Source organism: Heteronotia binoei, chromosome 4 (genome assembly GCF_032191835.1).
Source record: "Heteronotia binoei isolate CCM8104 ecotype False Entrance Well chromosome 4, APGP_CSIRO_Hbin_v1, whole genome shotgun sequence".
NCBI lineage: Eukaryota > Metazoa > Chordata > Lepidosauria > Squamata > Gekkonidae > Heteronotia > Heteronotia binoei.
In genome coordinates this window covers 170,446,168-170,466,066 of record NC_083226.1, presented here as the reverse complement: position 1 = coordinate 170,466,066, position 19,899 = coordinate 170,446,168, and the positions used below count along the sequence as shown (strand labels likewise).

Below are 19,899 nucleotides of genomic sequence, written 5' to 3'. Positions count from 1 at the left end.
GGAGGCCCTCCCCCTGCTTTAGGGTCATCAGAGAGCGGGGGGGGGGGGAGGGAAATGCCTGCTGCGTACTCCATTATTCCCTATGGAGACCAATTTCCATAGGGTTTAATGGAGAATTGATCTGCAGGTAACAGGGGCTCTGGGGGGCTTTTGAGATAGAGACACCAAATTTTCAGCATAGCGTCCACTGACTCTCCCCAAAATGCCCTTCAAGTTTCAAAAAGACTGGACTAGGGGGTCCAATTCTATGAGCCCCCAAAGAAGGTGCCCCTATCCTTCATTATTTCCAATAGAGGGAAGGCATTTAAAAGGTGTGCAGTCCCTTTCAATGGGATGGCCAGAGCTCCCTTTGGAGTTCAGTTATGCTTGTCACACCCTTGCTCATGGCCCCATCCCAAATGTCTCTTGGCTCCACCCCCAATGCCTCCTGGCTCCACCCCAATGTCTCCTGGCCCCACCTCCAATGTTTCCTGGCTCCACCCCAATGTCTCAGCTCCACCCCCAATGTCTCCTGGTTCCACCCCCAATGTCTCCTGACCCCACCCCCAATGTCTCCTGGCCCCACCCCAATGTTTCCTGGCTCCACCCCCAATGTCTCCTGGTTCCACCCCCAATGTCTCCTGGCTCCACCCCAATGTCTCCTGCCCCCACCCCCAATGTTTCCTGGCTCCACCCCCAATGTCTCCTGGCTCCACTCCAATGTCTCCTGGCCCCACCCCCAATGTTTCCTGGCTCCACCCCAATGTCTCGGCTCCACCCCCAATGTCTCCTGGTTCCACCCCCAATGTCTCCTGGCTCCACCCTAATGTCTCCTGTCCCTACCGCCAATGTTTCCTGGCTTCACCCCCAATGTCTCTTAGCTCCACCCCCAAAGTCCGCAGATATTTTTTGAATTTGACTTGCCATTCCTAGTTGGAAGGGGCCATACAGGCCATCTCTAGTCCAACTAGGGCTGCCAAGCTCTTGCTGGGGGTGGGGGGTGGGGGATCCCAAGAACTGGAGGCCCACAACCGTTCCCAGCCAGCTCCTCTGGAGTGGCGGGCCAGCCCTCTCCCCCTCCCCTTCAGAAGGAGCTGGCTGGGAAGGCGATGGCTGCCCGTGTGTTCCTCAGAAAAAGCGTGTGCGCAGCCGTTCCCTCCCCAGCCAGCTCCCTCTGAAGTGGGGGAGAGGACTGGCCAAGGGGGAGGGCCGAGTAATGACGTCACTTTTGCCATCATTGTGCCTTGTGTGCGCAGTTAGCATGGGGGGGAGGGTGCGGGGTTCTGCCTGTGTTGGCAGAACCCATAGCGCTGGGCCTGACCACCACGGAAGGCACTGCAGAGGAAGGCAATGGCAGACCCCCTCTGCTTTTCGCTTGCCTCGAAAGCCCCTTGCTGGGGTCACCATAAGTCTAAACTAAGCAGGGTTGGTACTTGGATAAGAGACCACCAAGGAACCCTCCGCAGAGGAAGGCAATGACCGCCTCTGCTTCTCAGACAAAAATGTGTGAGCTGGAGGCTAAAAAACTGTGAGCTAGCTCACAATAACTCGGCTTAGAGGGAACACTGGTTGTAATACGCACTTTCTGCTGCCAAACCACAGAGATTTGGAGAATGCCCAGGGAGCCATGATGTCACTTCCAGGTACAACTGGAAATGATGTGGCATTTTCATCCACCCCCATTTTTGCTCCTGCTGGAGTAAAAAGCTGTGGAGATTGCTTACGATGGTGGGAAATCTAGTAAGCCTACCAGCTGCTGTGCTTCCGGAAGGCAGCAAAAATAACAAAACAAAATAAAACAAACACCTGGCAGCTCTAGAAGGGGCTCACAGCCTAGTAAGCGGGACTCCTCAATGCAACTTGAGGTCCCAACCGATGGTCTGAAGATCTCAGAGCTAGCTCAGTATTAGTCTGATATGATTGTCAATCAGGGCTTTTTTTTTGCAGCAGGAACTCCTTTGCATGTTAGGCCACACACCTTTGATGTAGCCAATCCTCAAAGAGCTTACAGGGCTCTTTAGTACAGGGCCTACTGTAAGCTCCAGGAGGACTGGCTACATCAGGGGTGTGTGGCCTAATAGGCAAAGGAGGTCCTGCTAGAATTCCTTACAGGGCTCTTCTCACAGGGCCTACTGGAAGCTCCAGGAGGATTGGCTACATCAGGGGGTGTGGCCTAATAGGCAAAGGAGGTCCTGCTAGAATTCCTTACAGGGCTCTTCTCACAGGGCCTGCTGTGAGCTCCAGGAGGATGGGCTACATCAGGGGTGTGTGGCCTAATAGGCAAAGGAGGTCCTGCTAGAATTCCTTACAGGGCTCTTCCCACAGGGCCTGCTGTAAGCTCCAGGAGGATGGGCTACATCAGGGGTGTGTGGCCTAATAGGCAAAGGAGGTCCTGCTAGAATTCCTTACAGGGCTCTTCTCACAGGGCCTACTGGAAGCTCCAGGAGGACTGGCTACATCAGAGGTGTGTGGCCTAATAGGCAAAGGAGGTCCTGCTAGAATTCCTTACAGGGCTCTTCTCACAGGGCCTGCTGTAAGCTCCAGGAGGATTGGCTACATCAGGAGGGTGTGGCCTAATAGGCAAAGAAGGTCCTGCTAGAATTCCTTACAGGGCTCTTCTCACAGGGCCTGCTGTAAGCTCCAGGAGGATTGGCTACATCAGGGGTGTGTGGCCTAATAGGCAAAGGAGGTCCTGCTAGAATTCCTTACAGGGCTCTTCTCACAGGGCCTGCTGTAAGCTCCAGGAGGATTGGCTACATCAGGGGTGTGTGGCCTAATATGCAAAGGAGGTCCTGCTAGAATTCCTTACAGAGCTCTTCTCACAGGGCCTGCTGTAAGCTCCAGGAGGATTGGCTACATCAGAAGGGTGTGGCCTAATATGCAAAGGAGGTCCTGCTACAAAAAAAGCCCTCGGCCACCCCCCACCCCTATGTAGCCAATCCTCCAAGAGCTTACAGGGCTCTTAGTACAGGGCCGACTGTAAGCTCCAAGGGGATTGGCTACATCAGGAGGGTGTGGCCTAATATGCAAAGGAGTTCCTGTTACAAAAAAAGCTCTGATATTAGGCCACACACCCCTGATGTAGCCAATCCTCCAAGAGCTTACAAGGCTCTTCTTACAGGGCCTACTGTAAGCTTCAGGAGGATTGGCTACATCAGGCGGGTATGGCCTAATATGCAAAAGAGTTCCTGCTACAAAAAAAGCCCTGGTGTCAATGGTACTCAGGCAGAGAGGAGTTTTCTATCATCTTCAAGTACTTGAAGGGCTGTCATATAGAGGATGGTGTGGAATTGTTTTCTGTGGCTCTAGAAGGTAGGACTAGAACCAATGGGTTGAAATAAAATCAAGAGTTTCTGGCTCAACATTAGGAAGACCTTCCTGACTGTTAGAGCGGTTCCTCAACGGAACAGGCTTCCTCGGGAGGCAGTGGGCTCTCCTTCCTTGGAGGTTTTTAAAGAGAGGGTAGATGGCCATCTGACAGCAATGAAGATCCTGTGAATTTAGGGGGAGGTATTTGTGGGTTTCCTGCATTGTGCAGGGGGTTGGACTAGATGACCCTGGAGGTCCCTTCCAACTCTATGGGTGCTTTTACATTCTGTTTGATCCAGAGTTTCAAATCGCCTGCCACTGTTTTGCTTTAATTATTTTCCTTTTACATTCAAGCGTTTCAATGGGGTGTCTCTGATCAGAGGGCAGCCGGAATACCAGTGCTTAGTTAAATGTATACGATAGCTTGGAAATCGTGTCAACCCTGCAAAAACAATACCAATTTAAATCACTAGATGAGGCAAGCAATGATATGTAACAATTTCAAGTGCTGTCAGTTCTCATGCAAATTACTGCAGCTTGTGGTGGCTTTTGAAGAAGTCTTTTAAAACGCAGGGAAACTTTTACAATACAAGTTTGAAATGCCTGTAGAGCAAAGACCGGACCAAGACTAGTTCCAAGAAAAACGCTTTTGTGGCGGCGTCGATTCCCATCTCACTGAAACAAATGTAAATACCTCGGGAAGCAACGATGCGAAACAGTTATGGGAACGTTATGCAATGTAAAAAGTGAGTTTACGATGCGGCTATCGAGAGTCGCAAACTGCCAGTGTAAAAACACCCATTGATTCTACTGGAGGAAAGCGTTTGGAACTATTAGAACAGCCTTGCGAGACCCAACCTCTCATCTCCCTTTGTTAATTGTGCTGGAGCAGGAAGACTCAGCGTCTTGTGTGGGAAGGGCGGCAGCAACAAACGATTAATTGCCAAGCTGACGGCTTAATTTGCCTCTCGTCTTGTCTGTTTAGCGCTGACAGTGAGCCATCTGTCTGTCATGTCAGCTCTACCCCCACAAATCCACCCCTACGTCGCCTCTTCTATAGACTGCCGATTGAAACGAGGGGCGCTCAGATCGGGCTTTGTGTCTCTGCACACCGCCCCCCCTCCACTTGAAGCCTATGGAGTCGAATCACAGAGAGTGTTACTTTTCGATAACCCAGTTGGTGCAGGTGCCCTGCATGGTATGTGGGCTTCTGTCTTACTGTCCAGGAAGGAAGGAATTATTTGCCAAAATGAGTCAAATGCCGCAGAAAGGAATGTGGAATTCCAAGTTCGGCACAATGAAAGCGAATTAACGAAAATTCGTACAATCTATCCGCTTAGTATGCCTCATTGTGGCCTTTTGGAGGGGAGAGGAAGCTTGACTCTGCCCCTGTTAGGCAGGGCAAGGCTGCGGAAGAGCCGCCCTCCCTGTATTAGAGGTTCAATTCAACAACAATGCTGGCTTCACTAAGCGCGGATGGCAGATGGTTGTTTCTCCGGTTTGAACCCCAGGCTCGCTCGGGGGCCTCAGCCAGCCTCCGGAGTGCACACAAAAGAGACGGCGGCTGCGTGGGCTGGCAGATAAATCACAGCGCCCACGGGTTCCACCCATCTGCTGGATGAATCCATCCAGCCAACAACAAAAGGTGCAAGCGGGTGAGGGGAGCGCCATGCCAGGATTCAGCTAGGCTGGGGAAGGCAAGGATTCTTCAAGCAACAAAGCGCAGGTAGGGGAAGGGGCAAGATTAGGCTTCCCTGGCCTATATGCATCTTTCCAGTAAGCGTTAGAGCTTCTCCCAGCCTTTAGGAAGAAGACGAGAGAATAAACCAGGCCTCGGATTCAGCAGGAGCTCACAGGAGCACAGCTCCTGAACCTTTCTGAGGGTTCCCCCACCTCCTCCCCACCTACCTTGTCCATCGGATAGTAGGTATAGCTGCATAACAATCCCCGGATAAGAGAGTGCGCAGTCAGCCAGCCATAGGGTTGCCAAGTCCAATTCAAGAAATATCTGGGGACTTTGGGGGTGGAGCCAGGAGACTTTGGGGGTGGGGCCAGGAGACATTGGGGGTTGAGCCAAGAGCAAGGGTGTGACAAGCATAATTGAACTTCAAGGGAGTTCTGGCCATCACATTTAAAGGGACTGCACAAATTTTTAAATGCCTTCCTTCCATAGGAAATAATGAAGGATAGAGGCACCTTCTTTTGGGGCTCATAGAATTGGACCTCCTAGTCCAATCTTTTTGAAACTTGGGAGGTATTTTGGGGAGAGGCACTAGATGCTATACTGAAAATTTGGTGCCTCTATCTCAAAAAACAGCCCCCCCAGAGCCTCCGATACCCACGGATCAATTCCCCATCATTCCCTATGGGAATCGTTCATAGAGGTGCATGATGGCTCTGGGGGTGGGGCTTTCCCCGCCGGCCAGCTGGCTGGGGGAGGGGGGAAGCCTGTAAAACCGGGGGATCCCCCTCTGGGACCTGGGGATTGGGAAGCCTAGCCAGCCACCAGGAGTTTTGCCACACCTCCAGCAGCCCTCATTAATCCCTGGAGAAGCCTGCGCCACCCTTTCTCCACTTCTTATGTGATTTTGGATGGCGGGTTGCTTGCTGGCCTTTTGACTGGTGGGGGGTTGAGGGCAGAGGCCGAGGAAAGCCCCAGGTGAGTGAGTCCTGCTTGGGCTGGCTGGATCTCTAGCCAACCCAAGCAGGCCTCGCTCACCCAGGGCTCTCTCTTCTTGCGTTGGGTTGCCTTTGGCTGGGGTGGGGATGGCATATGCTAATGGGTTATGCTAATAAGCCCCCCCACCTATTTTTCTACAAAACGAGCCCTGGAATAAACCCACTCAGCTTTGGCAGCGCCTATCACATTTACAGTTGTCTGGCCACCTGGGAATCCCTCAATCCCAGGAAGGGGGGGGGTTTGTATCAGGAACTCCTTTGCCTGTTAGGCCACACCCCCTCTGATGTAGCCAATCCTCCAAGAGCTTACCGTAAACCCTGGAAGAAGAGTCCTGTAAATTCTTCGCTAAAACAGGGATGTGTGGCCCAATTTGCCAGAGCCGGATTAGCAATTAGGCCAGGTAGGCACTTGCCTATGGGCCTCCACGCCTTTAGGGGCCTCGGGCCAGCTTTCCCCTCCAGTTTCCCTCCTGCTTGCAGGTCTCCCAGCCTGCGTGTGCAGCCAGCAACTGAGCCGCTCTTTGCCCGGCTTGCCTGGTGTGGCTGCTGCTGGCATTGTTGCCAAGTTTGCCTCTCTCTGCCTCTCCCCTGCAGTTTAGTAAAAGGGCCTTTTAAGAAGGAGACTGCAGACTGCAGCAGGGGCCACGGGCGGTGGGACGGGTGCTTAGGCTCTGAGATAATTCGCAAGGGGCCCCCCAAGATTTCGACTGCCTAAGGGCCTCCACAGGATTTGATCCGGCACTGCAATAAGCAAAGGAGTTCCTGAGTCCAGGGAATAGTCTAAACAGGTCTGACTGAGGATGCTGCCTGTCTGGGAGACCTTCTGGGAAAGTGTCAAGTTGCCAGTGCTCAGCCTAGGGGCGCAAGAAAGACCGCCAGCCCCAGCTTGCACCCTGGCATGAGAATTCAGGGGTAGGTGCAATTGATTTGTTGCTATTCTGGAAGTGATCACTTTGTGTCATGGTGATGGTCCAGGAATCACCCAAAACTGTATGGTTAAACCCAGGGGTGGAATTAAGAACATAAGAGAAGCCATGTTGGATCAGGCCAATGGCCCATCCAGTCCAACACTCTGTGTCACACAAGAACACAAAAGAAGCCACGTTGGATCAGGCCAATGGCCCATCCAGTCCAACACTCTGTGTCACATAAGAACACAAGAGAAGCCACGTTGGATCAGGCCAATGGCCCATCCAGTCCAACACTCTGTGTCACATAAGAACATAAGAGAAGCCACGTTGGATCAGGCCAATGGCCCATCCAGTCCAACACTCTGTGTCACATAAGAACATAAGAGGAGCCACGTTGGATCTGGCCAATGGCCCATCCAGTCCAACACTCTGTGTCACATAAGAACACAAGAGAAGCCACGTTGGATCAGGCCAATGGCCCATCCAGTCCAACACTCTGTGTCACATAAGAACATAAGAGAAGCCCTGTTGGATCAGGCCAATGGCCCATCCAGTCCAACACTCTGTGTCACATAAGAACACAAGAGAAGCCACATTGGATCAGGCCAATGGCCCATCCAGTCCAACACTCTGTGTCACATAAGAACACAAGAGAAGCCACGTTGGATCAGGCCAATGGCCCATCCAGTCCAACACTCTGTGTCACATAAGAACATAAGAGGAGCCATGTTGGATCAGGCCAATGGCCCATCCAGTCCGACACTCTGTGTCACATAAGAACATAAGAGAAGCCGTGTTGGATCAGGCCAATGGCCCATCCAGTCCAACACTCTGTGTCACATAAGAGAAGCCATGTTGGATCAGGCCAATGGCCCATCCAGTCCAACACTCTGTGTCACGTAAGAACATAAGAGAAGCCCTGTTGGATCAGGCCAATGGCCCATCCAGTCTGACACTCCATGTCACACAGTGGCCAAAAAACCCAAGTGCCATTAGGAGGTCCACCTGTGTGGCCAGGACACTAGAAGCCCTCCCACTGTCGCCCCTCTCAAGCACCAAGAATACAGAGCATCATTGCCTCAGACAGAGAGTTCCAACAATACGCTGTGGCTAATAGCCACTGATGGACCTCTGCTCCAGATGTTTATGTTGCAGCTGCCACCACCTCCTGTGGCAGTAAATTCCATGTTAATCACCCTTTGGGTGAAGAAAGACTTCCGTTATAGCAGGAGCTCCTTTGCATATTAGGCCACATCCCCTTGATGTAGCCAATCCTCCAAGAGCTTACAAAAAAAGAGCCTTGTAAGCTCTTGGAGGATTGGCTACATCAGGGGGGTTAGGGTGTATTTCATGGGTATAACCACAAAATGGCTATAGTGAGTTCTAGGATATCAAATCAAGGGTGAACAGTGTAACCCTTAGCAGAGTTATATCCTTCTAAGCCCACCTCAACTGTGTTTAGGATGGCATTCTAAGGGACCAAAATATCCAAACCGTGAGAAGAAGAAGGCTGCAGATTTATAGCCTGCCCTTCTCTCTGAATCAGAGACTCAGAACGGCTTACAATCTCCTATATCTTCTCCCCCCACAACAGACATCCTGTGAGGTGGGTGGGACTGAGAGGGCTCTCACAGCAACTGCCCTTTCAAGGACAACTCCTGTCAGAGCTATGGCTGACCCACGGCCATTCCAGCAGCTGCGAGTGAAGGAGTGGGGAATCAAACTCGGTTCTCCCAGATAAGAGTCGGCACACTTAACCACTACATCAAACTGGAAGAAATACAGAACAGTATGTGTAGCCACCAGATCAAAAGTAATTTTATTTTATATGGCTGTGAGATTTAATTGTATTTTTAACAGGGAGGCACCATAGAGAATTTCAATACGTAGCACGCCAAAGTGGGGGGAAAGGCAGGAGATACATTTTCTAAACGACTAAAAAAAAGACGGTGCCAACTTCGTCCTTGGCGTTATCTAAAAATGCCCTTTCAAGAATAATATACCTTCATACGGCCACCTACCACTCACAAGGATGTAACATTCTCTCCCAAGCTCCACAGTAGCTAATATTTTCCTCAGAAACTTTCCTCACAAAAGACAGTTCGTAATGTATTGCAGGTGCAGTGGCAGAGAGCCAATGTTCTCTCCAAATAAAACCTAACGGCGGAGAGTCCGTTTGGGTAAAATTATAGGTTATACTTGGCTTTCCCTACATCTCCTTGCTCGCTAGTTCTGCCAAGATAAGAAATGAGGGACTGGAGGAAACGTTATCACAATATGAGGTCTTGCCAAGAGAAAGTACCCTTCTCTTATTATTCTCCCTCTGAACCCGCGGGCTGTAAACAGCGAGGGAAAGGAACCCTGTCAACGAGGAACAAAACATTTAGAATGGATGCAACAACAGGCATAAAACTTTTGAAAGACAATAGGCTGGAGCTATGCATTGTGGAGACTAATGGGTATCTATACAAGATGCTTTTTTCCTGGAAGCTGTGGATAATGTAGGAGGGAAAGCAGCGGGGTATAGCTCAGGGATGACCAAACTGCAGCTTGGGAGCCACACGTGACTCTTTCACACATATTGCTTGGCTCTCGAAGCCCCTACTGCCCCATTGGCCAGCTTGGAGAAAGCATTTGTCTCTTTAAATAGCTTCTCCAAGCCAAGCCAGCAGGCAGCTTGGAGAATGCATATAAAGTTAAAGTTGCTTTCTTTCCACCTCTCCCTTCCCCGTCTATTTGCTTTGAGAGCCAGTTTGGTGTAGCGGTTAAGTGTGCGGACTCTTATCTGGGAGAACCGGGTTTGATTTCCCACTCCTCCATCTGCAGCTGCTGGAATGGCCTTGAGTCAGCCATGGCTACCTCAGGAGTTGTCCTTGAAAGGGCAGCTGCTGCGAGAGCCCTCTCAGCCCCACCCACCTCACAGGATGTCTTGTGGGGGAAGAAGATATAGGAGATTGTAAGCCACAGTCTCTGATTCAGAGAGAAGGGCGGGGTATAATTCATTCTGCAGTCATCGTCATCTTCCTTCCTGTCTTGTGGCTCTCTGACAATGATGTCTTGCGGCTCTCAAACATCTGATGTTTATTCTATGTGGCTCTTACATTAAGAAAGTTTGGCTGCCCCTGGTATAGCCCTGTCTTGCTAACCAGGGTCAGTATTTGGATGGGAGACCACTAAGGAAGATCTGCAGAGGAAGGCAATGGCAAACAACGTCTGCTTCTCACTTGAAGAAGAACACTGTAGATTTATACCCCGCCCTTCTCACTGAATCAGTCTCAGAGCGGATTACAATCTCTTTTATCTTCTTCCCCCACAACAGACACTCTGTGAGGTGGTGGGGCTGAGAGAGCTCTCCCAGAAGCTGTCCTTTCAAGGACAACTCCTACGAGAGCTATGGCTGACCCAAGGCCATTCCAGCTGCTGCAAGTGGAGGTGTGGGGAATCAAACTTGGCTCTCCCAGATAAGAGAAGACTGCAGATTTATACCCCACCCTTCTCTCTGAATCAGAGTATCAGAGTGGCTTACAATCTCCTTTATCTTCTTCCTCCACAACAGACACCCTGTGAGGTGGGTGAGGCTGAGAGAGTTCTCCCAGCAGCTGCCCTTTCAAGGACAGCTCGGTGAGAACTATGCCTGACCCATGGCCATTCCAGCAGGAGCAAGTGGAGGTGTGGGGAATTAAACCTGGCTCTCCCAGATAACAGTCCATGCACTTAACCACTACACCAAACCGGCTTGCCCTGAAAGCCCCTTGCTGTGGTCATCATAAGCCTAACCAGGGTAGAAAAAGCCCAGCAGGAATTCATTTGCATATTAGGCCACATCCCCTGACACTGAGCCAGCCGGAACTGCGTTCCTGCTTTAAAAAAAAAAGCCCTGAGTCTAACCTAAACAGGGTTAGTACTCGAACAAGAGACCACCAAGGAAGGCTCTGTAGAGGAAGGCAATGGCCGACCACCTCTGCTTCTCACTTGCCTTGAAAGCCCCTTGCTGGGGTCACCATACATCTAAGCTAAGCAGGGTCAGTATTTGGAAGGGAGGCCACCAAGGAAGGCTCTGTAGAGGAAGGCAATGGCACACCACCTCTGCTTCTCACTTGCCAGCAAAGCCCCATATGTCTAAGCTAAGCAGGGCCAGGCGTTGGAAGGGAGGCCACCAAGGAAGGCTCTGTAGAGGAAGGCAATGGCCGACCACCTCTGCTTCTCACTTGCCCTGAAAGCCTCTTGCTGGCATCACTATAAGTGGACAGTGACTTGATAACACTTCCCCCGCAACACACACACAAAAGTACAACAGGCACCTTGTGGGGTAGGTGGGGCTGAAGGAGCTCTGAGAGTTCTGTGACAGGCCCAAGGTCACGCAACTGGCTTCAGGCGAAGGGGTGGGGAATCAAACCTGGTTCTCCAGATTATAGTCCGCCGCTCATAACCACTGCACTGCGCTGGCTCTCACACTGGGAAACAGGAGTAATACCCGTAACGGACGCTGTGGTGGTAGCTGTCACCGAAGAAACTTCTACTCTGCACAGCGAATTGGATTTTCAGTGGCCGGTCAGAAGCTATCCTTGGCGAGAGCCGCAGGTGGCCCTACTGTCTCTGAAAACACTTGGAGGGCAACGAGAAAGGTGCTTGTGGTCACCATGGCTCCCATAGGCCCCTCACTGAGAAGCACTCCCCTATGGAGTAGGGTTGCCAAGTCCAATTTAAGAAATATCTGGGGACTTTGGGGGTGGAGCCAGGAGACTTTGGGGGTGGAGCCAGGAGACATTAGGGGTGGAGCCAAGATCAAGGCTGTGACAAGCATAATTGAACTCCAAAGGGAGCTCTGGCCCTCACATTTAAAGGGACAGCACACCTTTTCAATGCCTTCCTTCCATAGGAAATCATGAAGGATAGGGGCACCTTCTTTTGGGGCCCACAGAATTGGACCCCCTGGTCCGATCATTTTGAAACTTGGGGGATATTTTAGGGAGAGGCACTAGCTAGCTGTACTGAAAATTTGGTGCCTCTACCTCAAAAAACAGCTCCCCCAGAGCCCCAGATACCCGTGGATCAATTCTCCATTATTTTCTATGGGAATAAATCTCCATAGAGAATGAAAGAGTTCCCAGCAGACACTTCCCTCCCCCCACTTTCTAACGACCCTGAAGCGGGGGGAGGGCCTCTAAACTGGGGGATCCCCTGCCCCCACCTGGGGATTGGCAACCCTACTATGGAGTCACTGTAAGTCAGTTGAGACTTGATGGAACTTTCCACCATCACTTTGGCACAAACACCCGTAGACAAAAACGAACGTGACTATTGCGTATTGTTTCTCCTGGATTTTCTAATGCACCAACAGGGGACAAAGGGGCAATGGACCCCACGCGGGCCAGTTTGGTGTAGTGGTTAAGAGCAATGGACTCTAATCTGGGAGAACTTGGTTCGATTCCCCACTCCTCTACATGCACCTGCTGGAGTGACCTTGGGTCAGTCATAAGCTCATTCAGAGCTGTTCTCTCAAGAGCAGTTCTGGGAGAGCTCTTTCAGCCCCACCTACCTCACGGGCAGTGATCCCTCTAAGCTGAGTTAGTGTGAGCTAGTCCACAGTTTTTTTTAGCTTCTGGCTCACACGTTTTTGTCTGAGCTCAGGGAAAATGGCCCCAGTGCACAATAATTTGTGCAACAGCTCACAACTTTAAAGCCAGGAGCTCGCCACTTGAATGTCAGTAGCTCACAAAGTGGGATTTTTGCTCATAAGACTCTGCAGCTTAGAGGGAACATTGCTCATGGGGTGTCTGTTGTGGGGAGGGGAAGGAAAAGGAGATTGTAAGCCACTCTGACGCTCTGAGTGAAGGGCAGGGAATAAAGCCAATCTCCAGTCTCCTTCTCCTCCTTCTAGAGGGGGATCTCCATCCCCAAACTTTGCACCGAAGTGGGAAATGTCTCTCCCACTCGATCTGCACAATGTGTGGCTCAGCAAACCTTCCTTCCTCAGTGGTTGCAACCCCTATCTCCCATGTACAAGTAATCTGGTGTTGTTGGGATCATACCAGTATCACGGGCTTCGTATCTGGCTGTTAATCATCTTACCCACCACGACTTTTATGTCAAAACTGAAGAACTGGGATTCCCATTTACTCGGCTATGTGTTTATGGATGTGTCGCACTTTTGTTGACTGGTTGCCCATATGGTATCAAGCAATGATCCTGGAAGAAAAGGATGTCTTTGATTTCTGCTTTGTTAAACTGCGAATGGGATTTAATTGCAAAATTTAAAATGTCGGCCGGTGGAGCAGGTCTGACTGAAGATGCACTCCCAAAAGGCAATTCTGCATCTGAAGCATCCGTACAGTAGGGTTGCCAAGTCCAATTCAAGAAATATCTGGGGACTTTGGGGGTGGAGCCAGGAGACATTGAGGGTGGAGCCAGGAGCAAGGGTGTGACGAGCATGATTGAATTCCAAAGGGAGTTCTGGCCATCACAGTTGAAGGGACCGTAGACCTTTATAATGCCTTCCCTCTATTGGAAATAATGAAGGATAGGGGCACCTTCTTTTGGAGCTCATAGAATTGGACCCCCTGGTCTAATCCTTTTGGAACTTGGAGGGTATTTTGGGGAGAGGCACAGGATGCTATACTGCAAATCTGGTGCTTCTACCTCAAAAAACAGCCCCACCAAGTTACATCTGACTCATGGCGACTATGTAGGATTTCCAAAGGCAAGAGACATTCAGAGGTGGTTGGCTATTGCCTGCCTCCGTGTCATAACCAGTGTTCCTTCTAAGCTGAGTCAGAGTAAGTTAGCTCACCGTTTCTCATTCTCCAGCTCACAGCTTTTTTTTGTCTTATCTCAGGAAAAATGGCCCCAGAGCAAACTAATTGATGCAGTAGCTCACAACTTTAATGCCTGTAGCTCACAAAGTAGAATTTTTGCTCTCGAGACTCCACAGCTTAGAGCAGGGGTGTCAAACGTGCAGCCCGAAGGCTGGATCAGGCCCTCACAGGGTTCCTATCAGACCCACAAACAAGTCTGCTTTCTCCTTCCTCTCTCTTGCTTCCCTCTGTGTCACAGGTTGCTTTGCCAGGCTTGCTCAATCACACAGGGGCTACAGAGCAAAGCCTCTATTTTCTCCATTGGTTGAGGCTCCTCCTTTGGGCAGGAAGGGGAGAAGGGAGAGCTTGCTTTGCCGGGGTCTCTCAATCCCACAGCAGAGCTTCTATTGGCTGAAGCTTCTTCCCCTCCTCATCCCCTAGGGAGGAAGGGAAAGAGCCAGAGCTTCCTTTGCCCAGTTCCCTCGATCTCACAGGAAAGATATAAATCTTTAATTATGTTTGTCTGTGTTTTTTATAACGTTTATATTTCCGCTACCTGGCATTACATTTTATGACATGCATGGCCTGGCCCAGCAAGTTATTTATGTCAGAACCGGCCCTCATAACAAATGAGTTCGACACCCCTGGCTTAGAGGGAATATTGGTCACGACCCTGGTGTTTCTTGGAGGTCTCCTACCTAAATACTAACCAGGGCTGACCTTGAGCCCAGTAGCACCTTTAAGACCAACGCAAGTTTATTCAAAGGATGAGCCTTCATGTTCATGCACACTTCCTCAGATATTCTATAAGACAGAGCTCTTTTCTATGAGGAAAGGTTGAAGGAGCTGGGCATGTTTAGCCTGGAGAGGAGGCGGCTGAGAGGTGATAGGATCACCATCTTCAGGTACTTGAAGGGCTGTCCTGTAGAGGATGAGGGGTCTGGAGACCAAGTCCTATGAGGAAAGGTTGAAGGAGCTGGGCATGTTTAGCCCGGAGAGGAGGCGGCTGAGAGGTGATAGGATCACCATCTTCAAGTACTTGAATGGTTGCTTTCGGCCAGTGGGTGGGGCAGCATATGCTAATGATTTATGTTAATGAGCTCCACCCCACCCCTATTTTTATACAAAACAACCCCTAGGTATAACTCACACCTTCTACTGATCACTATCTTCAAGTACCTGAAGGGCTGTCCTATAGAGGATGGTGTGGAATTGTTTTCTGTGGCTCCAGAAGGTAGGACCAGAACCAACGGGATGAAATTAAATCAAAAGAGGTTCAGGCTCAACAATAGGAAGAACTTCCGGACCATTAGAGCGGTTCCTCAGTGGAACAGGCTTCCTTGGGAGTTGGTGGGCTCTCCCGCCTTTTAAGAAGGTTATAGACAAGCTGGAATGGGTCCAGAGGAGGGCGATGAAGGTAGTGAGGGGTCTGGAGACCCAGTCCTATGAGGAAAGGTTGAAGGAGCTGGGGATGTTTAGCCTGGAGAGGAGGCGGCTGCGAGGTGATATGATCACCATCTTCAAGTACCTGAAGGGCTGTTTTGGTGTAGTGGTTAAGTGTGCGGACTCTTCTCTGGGAGAACCGGGTTTGATTCCCCACTCCTCCACATGCACCTGCTGGAATGGCCTTGGGTTAGCCATAGCTCTGGCAGAGGTTGTCCTTGAAAGGGCATCTGCTGGGAGAGCCCTCTCAGCCCCACCCACCTCACAGGGTGTCTGTTGTGGGGGGAGAAGACATAGGAGATTGTAAGCCGCTCTGAGTCTCTGATTCAGAGAGAAGGGCGGGGTATAAATCTGCAATTCTTCTTCTTCTTCTTCTGTCATAGAGAAGATGGTGTGGAATTGTTTTCTGTGGCCCCAGAAGGTAGGACCAGAACCAATGGGTTGAGATTAAATCAAAAGAGCTTCCGGCTCAACATTAGGAAGAATTTCCTGACCGTTCGAGCGGTTCCTCAGTGGAACAGGCTTCCTCGGGAGGTGACAGCAATGAAGATCCTGTGAATTTAGCGGGAGGTGTTTGTGAGTTTCCTGCATTGTGCAGGGGGTTGGACTAGGTGACCCTGGAGGTCCCTTCCAACTCTATGATTCTATGATTTTATGTTCCAATAGGCCTTTGGCTGAGGCAGTGGGCATTTCATCAATATGTGGTCTCCCTACTGCAAAGGCCCTACTGAATTGTTCCTGTTGAATTGACCCACTACCTTAAGGGCGTGTCATTTGATTTATACCAGCTGGGGGCGATATTTAGGAGAATTTTATGAGTAGATGAAATCTGATACCGCCATCTGTAGTATTTAAGTATTTCTTTTAGTATGTAACACTTCTTTCAGTTATATGAATCAATCTTAACTCTGTATATTAATTGTTGTTACCCGCCCTGAGCCTGCTGTGGGAAGGGTGGGTTATAAACAGGGGGTTTTTTTTGGTAGCACGAACTCCTTTGCATATTAGGCCACGCACCCCTGATGTAGCCAATCCTCCTGGAGCTTCCAGTAGGCCCTGTACGAAGAGCCCTGTAAGGAATTCTAGCAGGACCTCCTTTGCCTATTAGGCCACACCCCCTGATGTAGCCAGTCCTCCTGGAGCTTCCAGTAGGCCCTGTGAGAAGAGCCCTGTAAGGAACTCTAGCAGGACCTCCTTTGCATATTAGGCCTCACACCCCTGATGTAGCCAATCCTCCTGGAGCTTACAGCAGGCCCTGTGAGAAGAGCCCTGTAAGGAATTCTAGCAGGACCTCCTTTGCCTATTAGGCCACACACCCCTGATGTAGCCAATCCTCCTGGAGCTTACAGCAGGCCCTGTGAGAAGAGCCCTGTAAGGAATTCTAGCAGGACCTCCTTTGCATATTAGGCCACACACCCCTGATGTAGCCAATCCTCCTGGAGCTTACAGCAGGCCCTGTGAGAAGAGCCCTGTAAGGAATTCTAGCAGGACCTCCTTTGCATATTAGGCCACGCCCCCCTGATGTAGCCAATCCTCCTGGAGCTTCCAGGGCTCTTAGTACAGGGCCTACTGTAAGTTCTGGGAGGATTGGCTACATCAGGGGTGTGTGGCCTAATATGCAAAGGGATTCCTGCTATCCAAAAAGCCCTGGTTGTAATTTAAAAAAAATAAAGAAACAAATACTTCTTCAGATCAACGTGACTGCCCACCAGAGCTGACCCTGTTTCCCTTCTGAGATCTGATGAGCTCACGCTTGTGTTGCATGCCCATGAGATCGCTGTATACCGAGAACTAGCTGTTAAGGAGAGATTCACTCCCACATCCAATTAAAGGAGCTGAATGAAACAATTTTAAAGGCTTTGCCGGGGCAAGACCGTTTAGCAGCAGAGTCCACCACGATTTATCTGTTGAAAGGTGATTAACAATTTTTAATTCTGATGATAGGAAAAAAAGATAATGGGGAGCTTGGAATTTGAATTTTTGAAATGTAAACAGCGAACCAGACAGAACCCCTGTAGAGACATTTTTTTCTTTTATTGAGATAAGTAATTATTCTTTTTATTGAGCAAGAAAAAAGGCACGGAAAAGTTAACCCTACGTTACTGTGAAGAAAAAGGCTAAAATTATCAGCGACTAGCATTGCTTAACCATATTATACCAAAAAAACTGTTGGTTTTTTTTAAGCAAATCAGGTTTCAGCTTTTTGTCTCACTCCTTCTAGGGATTATCAAAAAGCTCAAGTTATATTGGGCCAGCGGAGGGAACCTCCCCCGACATCACCAATGTGATGACGTTGCCCGGAAGTGACATCATTGTGCCAGCGACGTCGTGCGACGGCCACTCTAGGTGTTTCTGGGAAAACTCTATGGTTTCCCCAGACGCTCTAGCCATTTGGAAGGGAAAAACTCTATGGTACAGTAGGTACCATAGAGTTTTCCCCTCCCAAATGGCTACAGCATCTGGGAAAACCATAGAGTTTTCCTGGAAATGCCTAGAGTGGCCACCACACAACATCAGTGGCGTGATGACATCACTCCCAGGTGACGTCACTGAACCGCATGCACTTTGCGCGCATGAAGACATTCCGCCGCTGGAAGCTGCAAGGGACTTGGTAACCTTACTTCCATCTAGAGAAATCTGATTTGCTTGTCATAGGAGTGATAGAAAATTATCAAGCTTATCTTTGTCTATATCTTTTTTACCATAGTCATGCAATTATTATCTAGATAACTCATTGGTGCATAACGAAATGTGAGATAAGCAATGTCAGTGCAGAAAAGACCAATAAGCATGTACATTTATGATTTACATCTGATGTAGCTAGATAAGAAAGTCAGTCTTAACCTCTGTCAAAAAGCAATTAATCTTAACTTTTCTGTAGCTGCTTCAATCGGCTTTCCAAGATCAAAGTAACTCTAAGAAAACAAAATTCATTGACAGTTAAAAAGTGCTTGAACTCTCAGTTAGCTTGGGCACACTCAGAAAGAAACAGTTAGTGATATCATAGAATCATAGAGTTGGAATCATAGCTCCAGGTACATAACCATCCTTTGAGTTCTTTTTTTTTTTGGGGGGGGGGGGTAAAGAAGAACTTAAGTTTCTAGACCCTATGATCCCAGAAATAAAGCTGTCAATATGTGAGCGGTATCTGATATTTTGGGCAGCAAAAGAAACTTAGAAGGACTTCCAGAGTTCAGTGGAAGAGCCTTGGATACTGAATAACACATTATTTTTCAAAACAAGCAGCTGTATGCAAAGGCTGTAGAACACCTTTTGAAGAACCACCTTACCTGTTCGAGAAACCAATCAGGACGATACCCTTCCCCATCCGTCCGTATTCTCATCTTCCTTAACGGAGCGATGTCTGGAATCTCCATGATGAAAATATCTGTTTGGCCAACTTCAAATCTGGAGACAGGAGAAGTCAGTACAGATATCTCAGGCTGTTTTTTGCAAACTACAGTTTCTTTTATGAGGCAGGCAGAACTTTGCAGGCCAAGCTGCTTAAAGGGTCAGCCCCCCCCCCCTCAATAACTGAATGTGCAGATTCAAGAGCACCCTGGAAAGGTTGGCAGGCCCCCCGTGTCAAAAAGAAATGGATGCCACAGATCAGTGTTCCCTCTAAGCTGAGTTAGTGTGAGCTAGCTCACAGATTTTTAGTCTCCAGCTCGCAGATTTTTGTCTTAGCTCAGGAAGGATGGCACCAGAGCATACTAATTTATGCAGTGGATCACCATTTGAATGCCAGTAGCTCACAAAGTAGAATTTTTGCTCACAAGGCTATGCAGCTTAGAGGAAACATTGCCACAGATGCACCTAAACTGTGGTTCAGAACTCTGGAGCATCTCAAGTAGCATCTTCAAGGTAAGTGCTGTTCAGAGCGCTGTTCTAACGTAGCTCCGGAGCATACTGGGGCAAAGAGAAATTTTTTGTCCTGTCAAAATCACTCCTGGCACAAGGTTTCTTCAGGGCCCAAATCCATGATCTGAATTTCAAGCTTTGACTCGCTAGTATTTAGTTCCTCCAGATCTCTGTTCAAAGGAACTGGCCCATCCAATTGTCTTAAGATAGACCTATTAGAATATGTATGAACATAAGCTAAAGTAAGTCTGGAAAGCAATTGAACTCACTTCTCCCCTTCCTTCTTATTCTCTCTGTCTAGAAAAAAACCCTTAAAACTCAGAATGAAGATTTCGTTCATTTCAAACCTCCAAAGGAAAAAAATGCATTTCTTCACAATGACATTAATAGACTAAGGGTCTAACTTAGTAGAAGACGCCACCGTGTGTTCTGTACTGACCAAATGGACTGATGGCTTAAGGCGGTTTTTTTTAAAAAATATTCATTTTGGGAAGATGAGGGATGTAAAAGTTTCTTCTCTAATTGTATTTTAAAAGCAACCCTGTGTGATAAAGAGAGCCACTGGTCTAAGATGGTAACTCAGTGGCAGAGCATCTCGTTGGCATGCAGAAGGTCCCCGGTTCAATTCCCGGCATCTCCAGCTGATAGGAACAGGTGGTAGGTGATGTGAAAGACCTTATTCCCAGACCCTGAAGAGCCACTGCCAGTCTGAGTGGACAAAACTGACTTTGATGGACCAATTGACTGACTCACTATAAGGCAGGCTGATGAGATTAGAGACAGGCACAAAACAAACCCCGAAGCAAAATTTGTAATTTTGCAAACCATATTCATGAACTTGCATGACATTTCAAAGCAGTTCATGGCAGCTTGTGGCAGTTCATGGACAGAATAGAAAGCAGGGGTTTAAAGGGAACAGGGTC

At 49.1% G+C, this 19,899-nt stretch overlaps 1 protein-coding gene across 1 annotated transcript in view; it reads right to left on the bottom strand.

The window, feature by feature from the left end:
* Positions 1-19,899, bottom strand: part of LOXHD1 (lipoxygenase homology PLAT domains 1) — a 320,016-nt gene that overhangs the window by 32,508 nt on the left and 267,609 nt on the right. The window contains exon 35 of the mRNA XM_060236607.1: positions 18,406-18,523. Within this exon, the coding sequence (XP_060092590.1) occupies positions 18,406-18,523 (118 nt within the window). The remainder of the gene's footprint in view (positions 1-18,405; positions 18,524-19,899) is intronic.